At 34.5% G+C, this 23,898-nt stretch overlaps 1 protein-coding gene across 1 annotated transcript; it reads left to right on the plus strand.

Annotated features, from left to right (window-relative positions):
* Positions 1-737: 737 nt before the first annotated feature.
* On the plus strand, positions 738-22,792 carry CCDC125 (coiled-coil domain containing 125). Its single transcript, XM_029284613.1, has 12 exons — positions 738-848; positions 2,841-3,207; positions 5,454-5,512; positions 6,744-6,830; positions 7,751-7,828; positions 13,606-13,691; positions 13,778-13,860; positions 15,383-15,498; positions 16,313-16,420; positions 17,735-17,907; positions 20,142-20,277; positions 20,386-22,792. The coding sequence occupies exons 2-12, from the start codon at positions 2,907-2,909 to the stop codon at positions 20,716-20,718; spliced, it is 1,560 nt and encodes a 519-aa protein (XP_029140446.1). The 5' UTR covers positions 738-848; positions 2,841-2,906; the 3' UTR covers positions 20,719-22,792.
* Positions 22,793-23,898: the final 1,106 nt, after the last annotated feature.

A 23,898-nucleotide genomic window follows, 5' to 3' on the forward strand; every position in this document is an offset into this window, starting at 1 on the left:
AAGAAAGGTTATGTAAGATTTCAGTAGCCTATCATATATGAAATTTCAGATATCCTATTACATAATTAAGTCTAGAATTCAGTTTATAGCTTTTGTTATTTTTTTCTTCTCCCTGGTGGAAATCTTGTAAAGATGTTGCTTTTCCCCACCCCGTCAGAAAAGAAAGCCTTGAATTCTTTTCTGCAAATTATTTTAAAACATAAGCCATATAACGGAAAATACAATAACTCGGTGCAAGGTTTGTAGAAAAAGTCCGGAGCATCTATGGATAGGAATAGGAAAAAAATGTCGCAATCAGTGAGCTAAATCGGCCGGTTACGTGAGTCAGTAGAATGCAGCCTTACAATACTGTTAAGACTTATTAAGTTCTTTTAAAGTTACCACCTAAATTTCCTTCGTTATGCAGTCCTTCAAACTGGAATAACCATTCGACCGTCGGAGATTTGTTCGTTTGTTTCCGTCTTCTGACGTGGTTTGTGGCAGAGGACTGACCCTGACTTGCAAGCAGGAACCTGCTTCCGCCTCTTGTTGGACCCAGCCGAGTGAGCCGCGCTCCACCTTCAAGCGCGGAGGCGGAAGCATTGCGGTCAAAAGCCGGGCGAAAGTTTAAGCTCTGCCCTGCGGGAGGGAGGAAGGGAGGGAGGGAGGGAGGACCGCGCCGGGCAAACCAGAATTGAGCTGGCAAAGGAGGAAACGGAGAGAGCCCTGTCAGACAGGTGGGCGAGCGAGCGAGAGAGAGCTGGGTCTCCCTGTTGGATCGCATCGCTTCGTGTGGGAGCCGCGACAGGTAGCTCTGGGGCGCCGGGGTCGTTGAGGGAGGAGGAAGAAGCCGAGGAGCACATTGAGACGTAAGCCCGGAGCTTGACTTGTGTGGAAGCTTGCTGTTCGTTTGTAGTGGTAGAACCTCTGGGAGGCCTCTAAGGCAGTGTTTCTCAACCTTGACCATTTTAAGGCATGTGGACTTCAACTCCCAGAATTCCACAGCCAGCATTGCTGGCTGTGGAATTCTGGGAGTTGAAGTCCACATGCCTTAAAATGGTCAAGGTTGAGAAACACTGCTCTAAGGGATTTTGTGGAAGGGTTTGCGTGTCTGTTTTCTAGGTGTGACTGCTGGACACTTCAGATGCACTCGGGTCTGCATACCTCTCAGGAGCTTACCACTGGGTTGGATTAGTGGACGTTTGGCTGTCTTTCCGGACCAAGTAATCCAACAAGGAACAGGCTTAGTTCTGGCCATCGTGGAGGTGATGGAAGGACTGCAACCTGTAGACTGTTTGATTGCAGGGTGCTTATGAGATACAGCGGAGCCATCGCTGAACAAATGAAGTGTTACTGTGCTTAACAAATAAGGTTCTCAATACCTATAAAAAATGTATATTGTATTAAGAAGCAGAATGGGTGCACCCTACCAAAGTGACAGTATAGTCTGTACTGGTAATCTCTTCTAATATTAGAATACTGTAGTAGTCCATCAAATGTTAAAATGGGTTTTATGTTATCCAGGCATAATATAAAAGTTTCTGATAAGTTTAATACATATAGTACAGAGAATGTGGCAATTTAATAAATTGTGGATTATTGTTTGTGTAATATATATGTAATATATGTTTTATATGTTTGTTAACCAATTAATACATATTTAATTGTGCTTAGATCTGGAAAGAAAGAAACTTTTAGTAAAAGTTGTAAGACGTATGAGGTAATATGAAGAGGATAAATGTATGCATGCTGTTAATAATGGTTTTAGTTCCTATAATGATTACTTGTAGAAAAAGGATATTTTCCCTTTGCTAAGTTAAATTTTGGGAAGATGGTGATTAGGTTAAAAAAATTATGAGATAAAAAGTATTGAAAAGCAGAAATATTGGGTGTTTCTAGTTTGTAATTTTAGATCACATTGCTCAAAGTACTATTGATTATCAAATTTTCTTTTGTAGAAAAAAATAAGATTATATGAAAATAGATGCTTCATTTAAAATATTGTTTGCAAAGAAAGAATGATTACAGGTAGTCCTCAATTTATGAACACGATTGGACCTAAAATTGCCAAGTTGCCAAGTGAGACACTTGTTAAACGGGTTTTGCCCCATTTTACAACTTTTCCTGCCACGGTTAAGTGAAACACTGAAGTTAGTAACACAGTTGTTAAGTGAATCTGGTTTCCCCCATTGACTTTGCTTGATAGAAGATGGCAAAATGTGACCACGTGATCCTGGGACACTGCAACCATCATAAATATGAGTCAGTTGTCAAGTGTCTGAATTTTGATCATGTCACCATGGGGATGCTGCAATGGTCATAATGTGAAAAACAGTCGTAAGTCTTTTTTTTAGTGCTGCTGTAACTTTGAAAAGCGAACTGTTGTAAGTCAAAGACTTGTATTGTATTGAGAGTTCATTTGTAATAATATTAAGGACAGCATCCCATCAAAGAAAACTGGAATGTACTTAAATGTAGAATTGGATCATTTGTAGTATAACTAGATACTACATATAACTTGATTCCCCTTTTACAATTGGTGAATCATTAAGATAAACAATGCTTTCTTTTTTCTCTGATTTAAGTAAACAAAGCACCTGGGTGTGTTTATGCCAGCAAAGTACAGTTTTATAGTGATAGGCTTTTGTAATTTAAATTTGCAATTACTTTTGTTTTGTATGCAGTAAAAACAAAATATTTTACATAGCTAAATAATTTTTAAAATGGAAGGTTTGGATCAATTAGGAAACATGAATATAAAAATGGTACTGACTAAAACATCTGTAAGCATGTTAGAACTAAAAGTTGGAGGCATCTTCAATCTAAACACTATTCTAAATTTTTGTGAACTTCTTTTTTAGTATATCTTTACCTGAAGATTTTAAGAAAGTGTGGAAGCCTGGAATAAGAAATCATTTGTATTGCCAATGTGTGAAGCAGGCCTAATGCATAAAAAACTGTGTGATGCCTTGGAAGGTGAAGATGACATGATATATGGAGATTTGGGAAATGGATTTAAAAAACATAATGGTATTTATGAATCAGAAGTCTTTCACAAATATACAGCTAGGTCTAGAAGCGGTTCTGCAAGGAAGAGTTTGCCAAGTGATGGTGAAGAATATGATGCAGGTTTTTTTCGTTGCTCAAAATGTGACAGTTTGAATGATGTGCCAGTCAAAACAATCGGAAGGAATGGATTTGCTCCTTGCAAACAACAAGCCAGTTCTGGTAAGTCTTTTAACAATGCTATTAAGTGATAAGTCTAAAGTTTTACAGAATTAATATTGGTAAATGTTTTGATCCTAAATGCAAACATAAGTCCAGAAATTCCATTTATCAGACCATCTTGATTAAAGATGGTGACTGGAAATTTAATTTCAATTCTTCAGGTTATATATGTTCAAAGAAAAATAAATAATACATTAAGTCTCAGAAATAATTTTGATCTAAGTGCATGTTTTCAAACAACAGTACCATTTTGCCTTATACTGATGCTGCGATAGTGGATTATAAATATTTGGTCCTGCAACATTTTATATGAGCACAGGAGTACACAAAGCAGTTTTATTTTGGCTAAAAATACAATTAAATACTATTTCAATGCATTTGAAATTTAATGAATTTGTACCTTTAAAAGAGATGTCTCTAGGACAGAGATGGCGAACCTTTTAGAGACCGAGTGCCCAAAACCCACTTATTTATCGCAAAGTGCCAGGGGCCCATCAGCATTGTGGTGCCCTCAGGGGGGGCAGGGAAGCACCTCTGAGTGCCGCCTCTGGCACGCAAAAACTAGGGGCGCAAAAATGGGCCACCGTTCTGCAAGGTGCAAAAACGGCCGCCGTGCCGTGGGGTGCAGATACAAGGCACTGCACCACGCAAGTGAGTATCATGCAGGCACTAGCCTGTCTCATTTGCAGCGTGTGCATGCTCGCGGCCCTGTTCACCCACGCACGCATGTAAAATGCTTCCCCCTCCCTTTTCTTCCAGTCCGTCAACCGACAATGGTTGGTGACCTCTGCTCTACCACCTCTACTCAACCTTGCAAATTGGCCACTTTGCCTCCTTTTTTCTGGGCGGGGCTCCTGTTCCGGGCAGTGGTGGTGGCCTGATGGACCTGCTGCTGGCGGTGGCGGCGGCGCGTGTGCCAACAGAGAAGGCTCTGAGTGCCACCTCTGGCACGCGTGCCATAGGTTCGCCATCACTGCTCTAGGACAATTTTCCCAGGGGAACATTTGGCTGGGACAGTGCTAAAAACATAGAGAGGCTTAAAGAGGGGAGGGATAACAGTCCTTCTTTATAAACTCATGCAAATTTACAAGTAACTGCATAGAGCAGCAAACTATTTGGATTTACAATAGCCAAGTATTTGATTGGATATAGCACAACATGTATCTACAGGACTGAGGTCAGTGAGTCAATTAGGATGTAATTAGAGGTAATGGGGCAGGAATACAAAGACAATACTAGTTTTGAAAAACAAAGAGGCAGTATTCCATGAACAGTTTCTCTCTGGGGAGTTATTTTCTTTTGATTTCGCAGATCTTTACTTGCTTTTTCCTAGTTTATCAGCACTTCTTGGTCTTCTAAATGTTTTATGGTTGAGCTGACAATTTAGTTTCCCTGAGAAGGTATATTTAGATAAGTTTTCAGCTTGACCTCCTCCAAGTTATCCTTCCTGGCAATGGATCATAAGAGAGGAAATAGTAATAAAAAATGTAATGAAGTGATAAAGACTGGCATGTCAGTGGGCAATTTCTTTTTACTGTCTCAACCAGTTAGATGCAAAACTCCAAAAAATATGGACAAATTTGTAAATTCTAAGCACCAAGGAGTTAATGCTGTCTATGTGTATCTACAGTATAGATTTGGATGATACCGTGAATAGGCCTGTTCGGACAGTTACAATGTTAGTCAGGGAAATAATTTTGCCTGATCCATAATTTGGAAATTTACGTTTTCCTAGTACTGCACTCAATATTTCCAGATTTTTGGAAAAAATATTGTTTTTTTCTGCATGATAAATAGGGTTTTGTATGAACTGTAGTCATGCAAATTTTACAGGCAGTTATTTTGAAATGCACCGATTTTAAGCGTTGCTTTTTAAATCTTAATATTTATTTCAGGTTCAAAGTTTAAGAACTGACTGTTACGCTATTATTTTAATATTAAAATAAATCTAGGAATATTGGTTTGAAGCATTAAAATGCGTATGTCCTTTGTGTTTGATCTTAGTTTTTATTACAATGACAATATTGCTGCCAGCAAATTTTATCAGTTACAATAAGCAAGTATTTCTACCCTCTACTGTTATTTTATTATGTCTTTTACTCAGTATTTTTTCTGCCATCTGAAACAATTAAGCAGGATAATGTTTTCCTCCCAACTACTAATTGTTATCCACTTTAATAAAGCTAAATATAACTGGTGTCTTTAAACAAAGACATACAAACAATTTGTTTTCTGTTGTAATTCAGAGTTCAATTCTGAGGCATCAAATGAAGAATTAAAACAACGTCTCCAAGGAATTTTAGAGGTAGGTACCACTACTATATTAGTTTACTATAATTTTGAATCTCACTATTTTCAATGCATACACACATGCACACAACGCGCGCACACACAGAGAGCATCATGTTTAGTTTTGGGAGTTTAATCTGGAAGCAAAAAAAATTAAATAGTTGTGATTTATAAATTAATAATTTAATTTTAAATATTTTTAAATTAAATATTTAGATTAATTTAAATATTCAGATGCCTCTAATAGTTTCCTTTCCTTAGACATGAAAAAATATCTTCCTCTTCTCCCTACTTCTCTCTAAGAAATAGAAAATGAAAGTAAAGTTAAAGTTGCGGTAAAGTTAAAAGATAGTCATGATTTTATAATGTATAAATTTAAATAGAACTATTGTGGGTATTATTTTTAAAATAAGTCATAAAGTTAGAAATGTATGTAAAAATTTTTTATATTTGGATAGTAATTCATATTTAATTTTACTGACATGACAGATCTATGGTGTTTTCTGCTTCCTAAAGTGCATCTATTGACTTGTGTGTATTGTTATAACATATAATAGCATACTGTATTATGTGATAAGTGACTTGAAACATAAAGTTTGTTTCAAGCTGGCAATAGCTGGTGTTGGATCTTCCTTATAGAAAACATTCTTTTAATTTTCCTTCCACTTCTTCTGATAATTGAAACTTCCCAACTGCTTCATAAAAGGAGTTACACCATGCAAGTATCCCATATTATTTTTGGGGTTGTTCACAGTTTCAAGCTGAATCCACATTTTTTTTCATTTTCGCCTTTAATGACATGGAAAACCCCCTGTATTCCAGATATTGGTGGCCTACAAAGAATATTTTTGTATAATAAAATGTAATCATTTTTGGATATGGTTTAGGACTAGATTATGAATGCACCAGGAACTGACCATTTTGGAGGACTACAGAAAACCATTTTGAGTTAATAGCACATATTGATTTGTTACTATAGTTACGTGCCATTATTTTTTGGGGACTTTTATGATTCTTGATTTTTATGGTTGTATTTGTGATTATAAGCAGGAGGCATTTTTATGTTTCTTAGAGTAGTAATGATTGCAGTAATACAACTTTTAATTAATAATTAATAAAATTGTTAATATTAATTTAATTAATAAAAATTAAATCCCACAATTAAAAGTAACTTTCACAAATGTAAAGGACTCCATACTTTATACCTAGTTTTTTATTGACCAATCTTATTTTTTTTTTCTTCCTAGGAAGTAGAAAATTTAAGAGTGGAATTGGAAGCATCTCAAAGACAACTTGAAGGCAAAGAACAAGCTTTAAAAGTTCTGCAGAGCATGGTAAATTAAACAAAAGTTCAAAATGTTTTAACAATTAGATTAGTATTTATAACTAATATGTAATACTACTGTAACAGTACTTTAGAGTTTATTTTCTTTATATGAGGATGATACATTTTTAATATATTATGTCAAAACTACATAAAAATAACTGTTATATGTATGATCCACTCATACTCATATACCTTGCAGAGAGGTATACTTAAAGGAGTGGATTCTTCCTAATGCTTGCTTCATTTATATCTAATTTTACTCCTAAGGTTTTAAAACTGTCCCTCAGACAGAAAAATGGTGCCCCGGGAGGGTGGGACAATAGTTCTGAATGTCAGCTTACAAGCTCTGCCTTTTCCATTATACCTTAGAAAAATTGCTACGAACACCCCTTAGAGCCTGCTTTGGTTATTTTTTGTTCTTAGTCTTTTATCAAACCTAATCAAGTTCTTGAAAACGCTAGGATTTTGGTAGAATACAATTTGAAAAACCCTGATGTAGAGCAGGCTAGGCAATCTTTTGGGGACAGTGAAAACATCTGGAATTTTTGGATTATATTTTTGTTGCTATCATAAATAACTCTCATAGAGAGGCATAGATAGTCACAAAGCACACATTTACCAGAAAACAAATTAGTGATATCCCTAGTTTTTATTTTTTGATACACTTGGACTTTTACAATCTCTGGCATCTGCCCTTCCCATCTGTTTGTTTTATTTTTTTCTGATAATACTTTTTCTTTCAAAGCAAGAAGTGTATTCTTGCTCTTTATATAGTCTGTAATATTACACTAGCAACAGCCATATATACAAATTGTTTTATGGTAGACCAACAGATTTTGTTGATTGTCTTAACTTATATGCACTGATTTCACATTTAAGACGATCTGATATTGAATATTTCCAATTTTTGTTTTACATATTTCTCAGGCTGTTTTGGACAAAGCTACCACTCACACTAAAGCAATATTTATAAAAACAGACCAACAAAAGCGAGCCTTAGAAAAGGTAAGAATGTATCTAATACTGTTCCTAGAAAGAAGAAAAAGAGTAGAAATGTGGTATTTCATGAGATGGTAACATGAAATTACAAACCAACCCAGGTTAGGTATGCTTAAGTCCATTTATTTTACTGTGCTGGTATTGTTCTGTAGCCATTGACTGCACTGAATGCTCTGATGTACTTGGCTGAGGAATTCTGGGAGTTGAAGTCCACAAGTCATAAAAGGGCCAAGTTTGAAGACCCCTGAATTAACATTTCCTCTGTTAGTAGATCTTCATTTTTCCAATATTAAGGGAATACAATTCTTTCTGCAGTTAATATAGGTAAAATTAAATATATATACTCTTTCTCATAATTTTCTACAATTATGCCTAACAAAAATAATTCTGGCTTAAACTCTATATGTTTTTTCATCATTTTCTCTAACCATGTATATATTCTTATCCAAAATCTTTTGGCTTTAGAGCATGTCCATCAAAGATGGTAATAAGTGCCTGGTTTTTGTTTACATTTCCGACAATTGCTTGATGTGTTTTAAACATTTTTGTTAACCTCACAGGTGTTAGATGCCATCTATAGAACATTTTATATAAATTTTCTTTGTACGCAACCACTTTTGTTATTTTAGAATTTTTTCCCCAAGGGCTTTGCCATTTTTCTAGTTCTATATTATGTCCATCTTTAAACTTAGCATATATTTATAAAGTTTCTTAATCAATTTTTCATCTGATGTCAGTAATATCTTATCAAATTCTGTCTGGTCTTTATAAAATCCAGATATTTTAACATCTTTTTCATATCTCGTTTGGATTTGCAGGTATGGCCATCATGATACCCTGTTCTTCTAGTTCTTGTCTATGTTTTAATTTTCCTTCTTTATTCAAAATGCCTTTATAAGTCACAATTTTCTCATAGTTTGTTAGATTTGGGTGAACAAATGCTTTCATTGTTGAGAGCCATCCAGGTATTTTCATATAGATTTTCGCTTTTATTTTTTCCCATTCTAGCAAAAGTGCATTTCTTATGTAATGATATTGAAAGTATCTGTGAATTTTATTTTTCACGTACCATAGAAAGGCATGCCATCCAAGTTGTAGGTCATGTCCCTTTAGGTATAGTAATCTTCTATCTCTAAGAGTTATCCACTCTTTTAGCCATGTTAGAACGGTTGCTTGGTAATATAGAGTCCCGTCTGGCAGTCCAAATCCTCCATTTTCTTTCGCTTCTTGAAGCATTTTCAATCTTATTCTAGCTTTTTTTCCTTGCCAAATAAATTTGAGTATTAATTTGTTTAGTTCATCAAAGAAGTTTTCCCCCAATTTTATAGGTATTGTTTGAAACAAAAAAAGTATTTTTGGTAGAATATTCATCTTCACTGTTGCTATTCTCCCCAGCATTGAAAGTTGTAGGTTTTTCCATTTGTCCAGGTCTAGTTTTATTTGTTTTAATAGTTTTATGTAGTTGTATTCTTTTATTGTTGCACATCTTGCTGTTAAGTAGATTCCCAAGAATTTAATTTTTAGACTATTTGAAGACCTGTTCTTTCCAATAATAGATTTTTTTGTTTTTCTGTAAGGTTTTTAGTTAACACTTTAGTCTTTTCTCTATTTATTTTCAGACTTGCCACTTCTCCAAATTTTTCTATCTTTTTCATAAGCTTAAAGCTTGTCTCAAGAGGCTCTTCTAATATAAAGACTAAATCATCTGCAAATGCTTGTAATTCGTATTTTTCATTTTTTATTTCCAGTCCTTTAATTTCCATAACTTGCCTAATATTTCTATTTAATACCCCCAATGTTAGTATAAATAGCAATGGAGATAGTGGACACCCTTGTCTCGTGCCTTTTTTAATATTGAAATTTTCTGAATAATCTCCATTTACGATTACTTTAGCTGTTTGTCTGTAATAAATTGTTTTGATTATATTTATAAAGTTTTTTCCAAAGTCCATTTCATCTAGTTGTTGAAACATAAATTGCCAATTTACGTTGTCAAAAGCCTTCTGTGCATCTAGAAATATTAGCACCATCTGTTTCCCTTGGTGAAGTTCATAGTATTCCAAAATGTCTAGAATAATTCTTAGGTTATTTTTTATTTGTCTTTTAGGTAGGAATCCATTTTGATCTGTATATATAAATTCAGTCAAAAATTTCTTTAGTCTTTCTGCTATTATTGAAGCAAAAATTTTGTAGTCCACGTTTAATAAAGATATTGGTCTGTAATTCTTTATTTGCGTCAGGTCTGAGTCTTCTTTGGGTGTTAAAGTGATATTAGCTTCTGTCCATGTATTTGGCATTTTAGCCTTTAAAAGTACTTCATTACAAAGTTCTTTCATTATTGAACTTAAAGTGTCTTGTAGAGATTTATAAAACTATGTGGGTAGTCCGTCTGGGCCTGGAGTCTTACCCTTTTTTTGTCTTTTTATAGCCTCTGTCATCTCCATCATTGATATTTTTTCATTTAAAATATTTTGTATATTCTCTGGAATTTTTAGTAAATCCGCTTTTTTAATATAGTGATTTATTTTTTCTTGTGGGGTTTCCTCTGTATTCTAAAATGTCTCATAAAAGTCTTTAATTATTTTTTTAATTGTGTCATTTTGAAACTTTAAATCTCCTTTTGAGTCTTGTAGTTTATTTATCACTTTTTTATCTCTTTCTTTTTTCAGTTTATATGATAGCCACCTCCCCGGTTTATTAGCATTTTCAAAAAAATTCTGTTTGGCCCTTTTAATTTGTTGCGCCATATTTTTCAGCCTCTGCTAAATTTGTTTTATGTTTTATTAGTTCCATTTGTTTTTTAAGTATTTTCTTTTGTAGGTCAAGTCATAAACTTGGTTTAGACCAAGTTTGATCTAATATTCTCCAAAAATAATATAAAATAATATAAAATAATATAAAAAGAAGAAAAAATTTAAAACTCCCCAAACATTTCTTTTTTCTGTTTCTCTCTGTTATATCTGCAGTGATGTTGTAAACTTCTCTGTTTCCTCCAAAACACTTAAATCGCCGTCTTTCTCTTACTCTGGAAAATTGCTTTCGGATGTTTTTTTTCCCAGAACAAGTTTTCATATCGTAGATAAAAAAGGAAAATAGTCTCACCCCAGTCCAAAATGTTGCTCACGCTTGTTTTGAATCGCTTTTTCTCCCGGCTGTCAGCAGCTTCCGACTAGCTGCATAGATGGAGCCAGTCTTTCTCCTGCCATTCTGGAGGGCTCCTTGGATCAAGCGAGTCAGCTACCGCCTTCCTGCGATCTACAAGAGTCCCCTCTTGGTCTGTCACATGTAAATGGTGACTTTTGGTCCTTTTTGGACCCACAGCAGGCTGAAATCGAGCTTGGGAATCAGAGCCCTGATTCCCTATGCCCGCCTCACTGCAGCAATGAAACCGGAAGTCTGATGTACTTTTGATTATGTTGTGTTTTAACATATTACAGCCCAGATCTTTCTATTTATATACTTTGGTGAACCTATTACAAGCAGAGGATTGATAAACACATCCAACTTACCACAGTGTGAACCCTGCTAATCATTTGTTGGCATAGCTTCCATCTCATAGTTGGTGTTCTTAAAACAGGCTGAAATCATTCTAAAGTGTTCTAGTGTGAAAGTAGTGTCTTCCCTATTACTCAACACATGACCTCCCGTGCACACATTCTAGGTATATGGAGAAGGAGACTTTAGAGGACATGTTCAGGAACATCTAATCTGTTTAGCTTCCATTATGGCAGGTATTTTCTTGGACTGCCCTCTCCTCTGCAGATTGCTGGACTCTGTATGTCCATGATCTTTTTGGCTATAGTAGTGAGAAAGATTGGACATCTTATTTGAGCAGACTAATGTTTCTTTTGAGAGCTTTAGACGTGGGAGTATAGTTCTCATCAAAGAGGTCCAAGTGATGAATACTGTCATTAAAAGATTCTGTAGAACTGTCAAATATAAGAAGGGAAATTATGTGTATCCAACTATTTGAAAAAATCAGAATTTAGGAAGGAATCCCTGGCAAGTTGATCAGCTGAAATCTAGCAAGTCAGAAGAACCTGAGCTATGTGCTGGATCATATATAAGAAGTATTGAACTGACTCTGGTTGCAGAGGCCATGAATCCTTGGCTGAATATTGTCTGTCATCTAGAAGAGTCTGAACCAGATAAGATTTCTTCACCAATTGATGTGTAGTCTGGCATCAGCCAGAAGCAATGATTACTAGGTTTAAAGAAGTCTGAAATCTATAATTCTTTGTTATTATTAAAAATGACAGTTGGAAGACCAAAGCTGCATTGCCACATATTCAGGACAGCAGTTGGCAGTTGAGTTTCCTAGTGGTAGATGAAACTGAGTAAGAGAGGAAAGGATGACTATGAATTCAGCAGCTGCCTAAAAAGTATGTTGCGTTACAATGTGAGTAATCAGCCTGGTTACTGAAGTGAATAAAGGTAGGCTGAAGGGGCTGCCCTTTTTAACCCTCAATGGGGTTTCCTCCTAAGTCAAAGGCAAGATGAAAGCACATTATTGTGGCTGTGAGGAAGAGTCCAAAGGTAAGTGTAGATAATTCTCTAAACTTAAATATGCTTTTTCCCCCCCAGTAATGTACGTGGGGACTCAATTTAAGCTCATACATCAGGGATTTGGTTTGTTAGTCCACGTAGTTAATTGCTGTAGGACAATGTAATCCAGAGAATGCATTAGTTTTTTTTAATGGAAACAAGATATTTTTTACTAAACATTTTTGCCTTTTGTCATAATTAACTACGATTATTGAGGCAACATCCATATATAATTTTGATGCTACTTTGGAACCAGCTGTGCACTTATACAAGCTCAGTTGGTTTCGAGAGTGAAAACATTTTTTTTTCTGGCTCTGCTGTAGTTTATTTAAAACTGGAGTAAAACTACTGTTTTCTTTGCAGCATTCATCTCATCTTGTGGGTGATCTGTTTTCTTATTGACAGAAATGTTGACTTCTGGACACCCATCAGTTTTTTGTTGTGCCTGCCTACATGAATTTTTTCACTTCCCCATTCTAGCCTCCACAGAAGTATGCCACAGAAAATGAGAGTGGCAAAATAAATAGCACACTATCATTTTACCACAAGAGACTCTGAAATGCAGGAGGGAGACCAATTTTGTGGTTGGAAGCTTTTTTCATAGCAACTGTTCTGAACTTTTTGCAAAGATCCAGACAAATGCATGCAACCTGAATTACACAGGAGGAAAGAGGAATGTTAGTTATTTATTTTAGTTCTTTTTAAATAGAGTTGGGGTATGGGAGGATTTTTGTTACTGAAGAACTGGCAGCAGATTTGGCACCAATTTAATTATACTTTAGTGAGCCGAAGAGAACACAGCAGATAAGATTGTATTGATCTCTGCACATTTACAGCATTTTCCAGTTGGCAAACACAAAGATGAAGGATTTAAATGAGAGGAAGTGTCTGGATTCAGCAATTTTAAACTTATTGTATTGAATAATGTAATGTTATTAAGGAATTGTCAAAAAGTTTAAATATTTTAAAGAGCAATTGAGATTGCCTTAGGAATCATAATGGGAGAAAATGACCACATAATTAGAAAAATGTAGAATTTTTTTTGCAGTTTGCTTGTTCTGCCTGGCAATTGGCTGTAGTAAAAACATTCCAAACATCTTCTGTTGTGCATTAATATTCTTTTCTTGCAAAGCAAAAACAGTACATTATCCTAAATAATACATATTTGAGATAACCAAATCCAGTTTTACTAACAGTGTAGGGTTTAAAATATGAACAATATTCTTTTATGTTTATAGGAAATAAATATTCTGCAGTGGGAGATCAGAATTAATCAGGAGAAATTAAAAAATATAGACGAGACCTGGGCAGAGAAATATGAAAGGTAAATTAAAGTATGTTCTTTTAATCATCCAGTAGGCAGAAACATGTTAAAGGTGTGACTGAAATATGTTATTTCCATGTCAACAGAATTTATTGTGAAAATGCTGCTTTTAAAGAAACTCTTAAAATGAAAACTGAGGAAATTAAACTACTGAAGTCTGAAAATCAACGTAAGTAAGCTCTACTTTTTCAGTATTTTCTTTGAATCACTTGGCTTTGATGTAGGTGGTTAACATCTAAAAAAGTATTGGCAAATCTGCGTCCAATTTAATATTATGCTCTGCTAAACACTTGAAGCATGTTTGTAATTCAGAGATGTCCAATGGTAGACTGGTCACAGATGAATGCTCAGTCAATACTGTCATGTTGCTTTTGAACAGAAAGTAAAGCATATCTTATAATACGATGTTTAAAGATTAAAATGTTATTAAAATCATTATTACACAAAGTTAACCCCTATGAAACTAAGTGAATTTCATTAACATAATGAGAGAAATAGGTATAAATCTCTTTGTATTTCTATTCTATCTTTGCTCCAAGAAGCTTAGTGCAGTATACATAATACTCTTTTTTCAATTTTATTCTGATAAGAATAATGTTATAAATTATATTACATAGAACGGTAGTTTTTGGTTCAAATTACCCCAGTAAGTTTCATGGCTGAGAATGGGTTAGAGATTGAGTGTTCATGGACCTATCCAAGTCTCTAGTAAATACGGTATACCACTCTGAAGTCAAGTTCGGATAATTATTTGAAGTAAAGCCTGTGGCTTAACAAGCAAGTAGAATTATTATCCAGGGGATCACAGCTTTTTTGAGGCAGTAAGCAAATTTGAAATTCTGGTATCATGTTTTAGACACTTCCACAAAAGAAGTGTCATGGTGGGCAAGACCAGTGAACCCTCTCCCCACACAACTTGATTTATCAGAAGGCAAATAGATAATTTTGTTCCAATGACACACCATCTAGTTTCACAAAATGCTTTCTATTGACTCATATTATCAGATTTTTTTAGTAGGCATACTTTCAAATAAAACAGCGAGTTGCAATTTTATATCCTTTTATTGTCTAAGAATACCTTTGGGATATATACAGCAGCATTCTTGGAATGTAAAGATTATGCCTGGTTGCATGCTTTATTTATATCATGCCTTTATTATTATTATAAAAATTCAACGCAGTGAATATATTAATACTCCTTCCTCTTCCTATTTTTCCCACAACATGCACCCTGGGAATTGAGTTTGGCTGAGAAAAAGTGAGTGGCCTAAAGTTACCCACTCAGCTTTTATGTCTAAAGTGGACTAGAACTCACAGTCTCCTGGTTTCTAGCCTGGTATCTTAATCATTAGACCAAATTGGCTAATAGGAGAAAGTTGAACTTCTCCAATCATTAGTCTTAGGCTATACCTTCATGCACTACTGGCTTTCATAGTGTGCATTGATATAATACTGACTTTATAGGAAAAGGCTTAATAGAACAATCTCTATATTCTTTCTATAATGTGCAGGCATAACACAAACGATAAACATTTCCCTCCTTGTGTATTTTCATCTAGGTTTGCAAAATGAGAATACTTTCAAGCCAGAAAATTCATCCTTAGACTCGAGAAATGAAAGTTCTAATTTTTAGATTTTTTAGATAAGCCATGTAAGCTTATCTAAATAAACTTTCTTTCAAACTTTTTCAGTTTTAGAACAACAGCATTTGGAGATGATGGCAATGCTTGATGTAAAACAGCAGAAGTTGGTTCAGGATAATATGTCTCTAAGCAAGAGTGGCGTTACTGAGGTTACAAGTCTAGAAGTATGTATTTTAAAATGATCTTATTTCTTTTGGCAACATCTTATGACTCATTCTAATGGCTCATACTAAAAGCAAGAAATACACAGATTTATTTTGACATTAGATTTTGGTGCACATAATGATAGAGAAGCTAGCAACTGTGGTTCTCTTTCATGCATTATGAAGCATGTGCACTAATGAGCATTGGGATCTTCTTATCTTCTCCCATGTGGCTAGTAGCAGGAAGATGAAGATTTGATTAACTGAGATAATGTTGTAGCATATGTATCAAGAATTGTCATCCATATAATTAGCCAGCTATTGTTAATCAAAAACAGAAACCAGAAACCACTGAATTCCTTTTTTGAATTGTAAGAAGAGTTGGTGGGAAAAAATGGAACTGAACAATGTTACACCATATTTCAGTAAAATGTGGCTTGGCATGATCTGGGGTAACCAATTTGAAGGTCTCTTCTGCAACATAAAACCTTGCCAAGCAGGAAAGAGCTCTTCTGGATGCACTCTAATTTGATCATAATGTCCATTTAAATAAAAGTGAATGTCCTATTTAAATAAAATCAGTCCATTTAAATAAAAGTGAATGTCCTATTTTACAAAGAAAGCTAAGGAGGAAGGCCAGGAATGCAGAAATAGGGTATTTTTGAGCAATCACACTGATTAATTCATGCAAAGTCAAGATAGAGAATTTGTATATACTTTTAAGCTCCAAATAAACTATTTTAAAGCTAGCAGCATATGCGAAACAGCTGGTGTGTGTATTTGTCAATTTGATCTGGATTTTAAAATGACTGCTGGAATTCATTTGAATTGGAAGTTGGCAGTACTTGGAGCTTGTGCTTGCAATGGCTCTGAAGGAGAACCCTGTGCCTGTGCCAAGATGTCAGCAGCAACTCGAAAGCAACTTCTTCAACTCAAGCAAGAGGTATGTGAGCTTGGGTTAGAAGCATTCTTTTCCTAACATGCCATGTGGAAAAAATGTCAAATGTTGCTGTTGTAAAAATGTAATAGTTAGGGTGCTAATATATCATTATGTTTTTATTTTTTTTTAAACTTACTGACATACTTCAAGCTTTAAGTAGAATAGTTATATAAATAATGGCAGGTTTATGTATTTAAAAATATTTTTCAAATGCTATTTTTTAGATGGGTGACCCGTGAAAATGTAACACATTGAGACTGATGGAAGGAGCTCATCTGGCTTTTTCCCAATTAACAGATTTCCATTCATCTTACCAGTACATCTCCTCCTTTTGTGAAGCAATTTTTAGCCCTCTTTCAGGCTAAAGGATGCTTCCTGCTCAAACTTCTCTGTTCTCCCAGTCACCCAACAGAATTAGTATCAGTTAATACAGCCACAAATTATGCTAAGACACTGTCATCCACTTAATCTCTTTGCCAGAAGAAGCCAGTTCAACTAGTTTTGTAGGAAATGTACCTACCCCTCAGCAATGGACTCCTTGCTCAGCTCTAATTCTTTTCAGAAGGTGGGCTAAGTGAAACTGTCAATATGGGAAGTATAAAGATATTATAGAGATGTACCCCAGATATAGCAAATTCTTTGTTTTCCTAATAATGGTCTTTGTTTTGTTACCTCTGTACTCCACCAAGTTAAATGTTTTAGTTTTACATGATCCTGGTCTTCATTCATAAAATTCATTGTCTTTCTAAGAAAATTAATTAGGAATCAACAGAGAATAGAACTGAAGATAAGAGTGCACAGACACTAGTTAGATCAGTGTTTCTCAACCTTGACAATTTTAAGGCATGTGGACTTCAACTCCCAGAATTCCACAGCCAGCATTGCTGGCTGTGGAATTCTGGGAGTTGAAGTCCACATGCCTTAAAATTGTCAAGGTTGAGAAACACTGAGTTAGATTTAGAAGGTAATTAAGTGTTGAGTAGCAAGCAAATTTTTCTGTTTTCTTGATTTTGTTTTAGAGGGATTTTTTTTTCTAAATATGTTTCCCAGGAAGTGGCTTTCATGAGAGGATTAGTAACTGATATTCATGTTTATTGAAACTATATTATTCAAATGACAATATAAAAATGATTTGTTAAAATGGTCTTGTCTCCTCTATACTGTCAACAGCTTTTTAACAGATTATACTCAAATTCTATATTGATTTCTACTTAAACTGAGGAAGCAATGATCTTACCGTTTTACAATAACCATAGATATGTGGATTTCATTTTTAAAGTGCAATCTAAAATTTATATTAATTGAAAAAAATAATAGTTTGACTGTTTGAAGAAGAGTAAAGAAGAAGCTTATATAATGGCGGATGCCTTCAGAATAGCTTTTGAACAACAACTGATGTGGAGGAAGGACCAGGCTTTCAGACTTGCACAAATGAGTAAGATCTGCAGAAAAGAAACTAAAACAGTAAAGTGGAAAAGCATTAAAGAAGATGGTAATTCTTTCCATTTTATATATATATATATAATTCAGTAATACTGAAAATAACCCCTATTGGGCATATTGTTTATCATTTAAACTTTTGTTTGAAATCATTCCCTTCATTATCCAAATGATTCATGTAACTATCACCAATTTTATTTCAATTTTCTTTACGACAAAAACCTTACCAAGGCCATCTGGAAATATATATCTATTAGTATTCACCCTACTGAGCCTAGCAACAAGGAGACATAATCCAATCAAGAGAGCTAGAGCTGATTGAGTCATGCAGTAATAGTAGTTTATTGATTGATTGGTCTTATGACTTTATCAATAAAATAAAATAAATAAAATACAGTACATAGTCTAATTCTGGAATAAGATAAGATGAAATAGAATGATACAATACATTATGGTAATACAAGGAGTAAATAATGAGATAAATGAATGTCCCTTTTAGGGTACGCCAATTTGTTCAATGCATTGGGTTCTTAGTTATAAACTTAGCCTTAGTTATAAACTTAGCAGTTCTGCATACAATACTGTGGATATAAAAAGTCTATACACCCCTGTTAAAATGCCATGCTTATTTGATATTTTTCTCCCTAGAAGATTTCAGTTTGTTTTTCAATTAAATTGTGCAGCCTGTAGGTTATATTAAAGAAGGAAAATTTTCTGAAGAATTCTGAAAAATATTGGTCTGTTTTTTTTATATATCATATTCTGGCATTTTAATAGGGGTATATAATCTTTTTATATCCACTGTAGGTACATTTGAACCCAGGAAGAAATATGACAACCTGTGATTTGGATACCAATGGGCTGTTCTTTCCAATAGGGATGATGGGGGATCATTATATGCCTAATGGGCATATAATTGAGAGTCGAACAAAATATGAGAAATATTTTCAATGGCTGGGGTTCTGCATATTCAGGTTCTCTCATAATATAGAAAATGGTAGAAGTGTCCATATTTGACCATGGAGTCCAACAATTCAAATCTTGCTCCAGAATAGGCCCTTCTTAAAATTTGTGACAGACTCAGTGATAGGTATTTTTCAGGTTGAAAAATTAGCCAACCAACCTAGGGTCTATTTTTAGCCAATAATTCCATCTTAATTTGAACACTAATATCTAGGACTCTTTGTTTAAAAATTTCCCTTGACTGGGAGGCCATTGAGAATATATACTGGATAGAAAACCCATGTTGTGAAATAATTTTGGAAAGAAGACTGACCCAGAAGTTGAGCTGAATCATACTTATCTGTTCTGTTAAAGCATATTTTGGGAAGTCTGTCAGGGTTCATTGAATAGGTCCTCTGCCAATATGTAAAAATTTTAATTATTAAATGGCTGTATAAGGAATGGATTCCTGTTTCCACATGCGCTGCAGAGGTAGATGTGTTCTTGATTCTCATATACATGTCATCTGATTATTTAAGGATCTACTAACAACAGATTTGATGGAGAGGCATCCCAAATAGAATAGCATAAGTATAACTTACCTCAAAAGATAGCAAATTAATTCACATAGCATGCCAAACTGTAGGTTAACTATCAGGATATGTCTCAGAATTATGAATGTCAACTATTGTTCTCTAGCATTAGTGTAGTTATAGCAGCCTCTTTTGCCTGCTACAACTTTTGTCTAGTCCTGCTTAAGCACTGTGGTAGATATGGCAAGTGATGTTATCTATTAGGCCTTAGTAGAAGTTTTTAAGTCTTTGTGTTGGCTTGTGGATGATTAAAGAATAAAATGGTGCCCTACTCCAGATGATTCATAATTTCTTATTAGCCAGATAATAGGATTGGGGAGATGTTTACAAATATAGCATCGAGAGATGGAGAGATAGTGTACATAATCTAAGTGACTTGCAAAAGATTCATCTAAGTCAGAGATTCTTAATTTGGTGATAGATTTTGAGGTCTGCAAACTTTATACCTTTATTTTCACTAATTTTTAAATGAAATGTAGTCACAAAAGAGTCCATAGATTTCACCAGACTTTTGAAGGGACACAAAAAGATTAAGAACCATGATATAAGTGATTGTTAAGAAGGTCTTGATTTCATCAAGATAAGTTCTTCCTTGTTCAATGCACATACAAACTTATGTGTTTTAAATTCCTTGTAGTCACCTAAAGTCACATTGTTCAGATAGGCATCTATATAAATAGGTATATAAAGTTTTCAATATCTAGATTGTTTTTATGTGATACCATATCTACCCCCATATTTTTTTTTCTTGGTGTTTCCTTGTTTCAAGAAAAAAGAAAAAGCTTGGGAGAAAAGCTGATGGGCATGCTTGCTTCTGGCCCTGAGAGTAAAAAAGTAGAAGAACTGGACAATCCACTGGAGATCATTAGGACACTAACAGACCTGGTTGGTATCTCTTACCTGGTTTCAGTGTCTATATTAATAGTATTATATGCGGTCTGAAGATAGACAGACTGTTTGACAGCAATATTGATTTTTATTTTCTTTTTATAGCTGAACGATAAGGAGGAAATATTGGCTCATCAAAGGAAGGTTAGTTATATGCTTGCTCGTACATTGGAAGATAAAGAAAGTGCTTTGCACCAAAGGAAAGAAAATACATTGTCAGAGGAAAAGGTTACTTTTAAGAACAATCAGTACACAAAAGAGTTAAAACCCCAAGAATGGATTTTTCCTGAATGTTCGTGTTGTCAAACGTATACTGTTCAGGACAGCTTTTCTTCTTCGGTTCCCAATACAAACTCCAGCAGTATGCCAAGTTCTCATTCCACAGGATCTAAAGAAAATAATCATCACAACTTCAAAGAGACAGTGACTATGAAATAAGATACTGGGTTTTTTTTAGGAAAATGTAAATCTGTGTGTAAAAACGACAACTTCCTTAACATTTTGTTTCATAATTTAGGACTCTTAAACTCCCTCTGTGCTCCATTGAACATAAGGAACTTTTAAAGGAGCATCTTTAAAGAACTCCTTCATAATTTCCGTATCAGGGACACAGATAAAGACAAATGTAAAAGCTGCTTGTTGATGGAAAGCAGAAGGAAAAGCTGAAAACATGCAAGGGTTTATGCATCTGTGGAACACCTGCAGTGAACTATAATTCAACCTTAATTCAGGAAAGTGTAACCATAAAATCAGGCCATTTTACCATTTAAGTAACTTACAATTTCTGTGTTGAAAATAAGTGAATATATAGTTTATTGTTCATGGATTGTATTCAGAGGTCTCCGTCTGCGAACAGAAGACCTTATTACATTCTTCTAAAGACTTCTTCCAGTTTCTGATCTCACAGAGTGCTTTGCTAGCAGAACCTACAAATCCCCCTTCTACATAATTCTATCATTCTCCTGCTACTGTTTCTGAAAATGTTTTCCGTTTTAAATTCCATTTTCTTCTCTTTTCTAAGCTGGCCCTTTAATTTAGTTCCTTGTCAAGATTGTTTCCATGGGTTAGAAAACATTTTTCTTTATGTGTTCAATGTTTTGCATGCTATTTGCAGCAGAGCACATTTCCTCTTTTTTAAGACCTGTTTTTTTTGCTTTCTTTTTTGAATTAGCTTCTTTTATTGATGCTCTTCCTCACTGACAGAACACTAGAAAGAACTTTTTTCTTAATCAAGGCTTGTTCATAACCTCTTAAACTCCCTCTCCTTGCTCTTTTGTAGTATGAAAACGATACCGTTCACTTTCCATATATAGTTAGACTCCAAGTCCTGTCAATTCCCGACACCACAGACTATATTTTATATGTGATGGAAATTAAGGGTTTCAATTTCCCACTTTTCAATATATCTTATAGTTCTTGTTTCTTTTTAAGTATGAGGGAACATCTTATGATTTGCATTAATCCAATCATTTACTAATTTTTCTGCAACTTTGAATGTTTTTCACTTGGATAAATGACTGGTTTACTGATTTCCATTTCTTCTGGAGCACGTTTTCATAGGGTACAGATACACAAAATTGGTTCCAGTTGCATCTCCCCCTTCTGTTCATGTAGATTGATCAAAAAGAGGACATAATGGGATTCAACCTGATCTACATAAAAATCAATTGCCTTGTGCAGGTATATATTTGAAAGAATGATTTCATGATCAAACAAAACCTTTTGTCTTAGGAAATTGGAGGACTTTTATATATTGATCTAATTAGGAGAAAATATTAATCTGTAGGTATATTAGATTAAGCTATACATGTATAAAAACACTGCATGTGACCATTGCTTCACCAGATCTCCTTATCAGAAAGTTGAAGCTACCTTGTAAATGTGTGTGCAATACAAATTAATGTTGGGTTCACACTGATTATTAAGTGCATTCAGGTTAATACTGCACATATAAATGATTATGTGATGTGATATAAGGTTTCTTTTGCTAAGAATATCAAATGTATGGAAATACAGTGACTATGGAAACACTATTTTTTCTAGTGACTAGCTTCATATATTGCATTAAGCTGTGGTTTACCTTTAGATATATTTTACAGTTTACAACCATACTAACAAGCTTCATATAACATGCTAAGCTACTGCCAATTCACCTCAAACAGATATGTAAGCTCAGCCTTTTTGGGTCATCATTTATTTTTTATTTGGAAGTCTTGCCTATGAATGTTATATGTGTATATTGTCATAATCATTTGAGTGAATCTCTATTGTAATACTTCTTAAATATTTTGTATAATTTGAATAACTTTAACATTATATTTCCCCCCAAAATCTGTAAAACAAGCTATTAGAATGTTTTTGGAGCATGGCCACATCTGAAAATTTTAAATTGTATTATAAATTTAAACTGTATCATAAATTGTCAGTCTGGGGGCTTGCCCAGTCTGGGGGCTTGCCCATTCACAAAATTTCTTCTTGGCAAGCATGACCAAAAATAAATTCTGAGAGACTATTTTCTGCAGATCTTTTATGATATTTCCTATAGCCCTGAAGATATTCCCCTCATCTCACTCTTCAAACTCTATTTCGGAATAAAATGCTAGGGCATATCAACTATTTTAACTTTCTGTGAAAAAGATCCTGAAAATGTAGTATTTTAAGTGTAGCACAATATACCTCAGCTTTCAGTTCAATGGTAACTGAAGGAATCTTCTGAACTGTAAAATTCCTTTTAGATATAACATTCAGATCAAACCCAGCATTAGAAGAGTAATGATCTGACTTCACTGGTGTTTCTAGACCACTGGTGTCAAACTTGATTACGTCATGTGACGTATCATGATGTATTGTGACTTTTTTGCCTTTGTGGAGCCGGGGTGGGTGTGGCCTACACATGATACATCTGGCCCGAGGTACACCAGTTTGACATCCCTATTCTAGACTAATACCTTTTGGGGCCTCTTTCTGTTAATTCCATTATATCTGAGGACAATTTTTTTATCAGTAGCCTTTTCTGTTGAAAGTCAGTAAATTCCTAGCTAAAGAATATTTCTTGGACAAATGGTTCGTTCCTAACCAAAGAAAATTTAAATATATGCCCACAGTTTGGAATTCACACATTATTTTAACATTATGAACTTCTGAAGTTTGAATCCAATAAAAACTTTGATACCTTTAAGTGAACCCTATCTAGGACTCTAATGGATTAGAGAACTTCTGATATACTGACTACAGTATTATAGTATTATAAAAGATGCCGGAACTTACACATCATACAACCCGCCTTGCCTACCCTACAAGGTTCCATCCAAAAAAGGTGCCGGAACTCCGTTCTGGGCGTTCTATGACAAAAAAAGTCCTGGTTTTATCTGGACTGCAGACATTTCAGCTTGATCTGTGCGATTAATATGGCTCTGATAACTATCTGGATATTTTAAAATGAAATTGTCACATTAACCCCAAAAAATTAGAAATAATGTGTATAGCAAGAAGTTGCTTTTACTTGTGCACTCCACAAAGTTTATTTTCAAACATGTATTTCTTTTCATCAACTTTAGTCACGGTTAAGGATTTACACTAACACCAGATAAAAGGATGGAAGCTGTGAAGTGTTTCTGA

Source organism: Protobothrops mucrosquamatus, unplaced genomic scaffold (assembly GCF_001527695.2).
Source record: "Protobothrops mucrosquamatus isolate PMUCROS unplaced genomic scaffold, P.Mucros_1.0 scaffold762, whole genome shotgun sequence".
NCBI classification, from domain to species: domain Eukaryota; kingdom Metazoa; phylum Chordata; class Lepidosauria; order Squamata; family Viperidae; genus Protobothrops; species Protobothrops mucrosquamatus.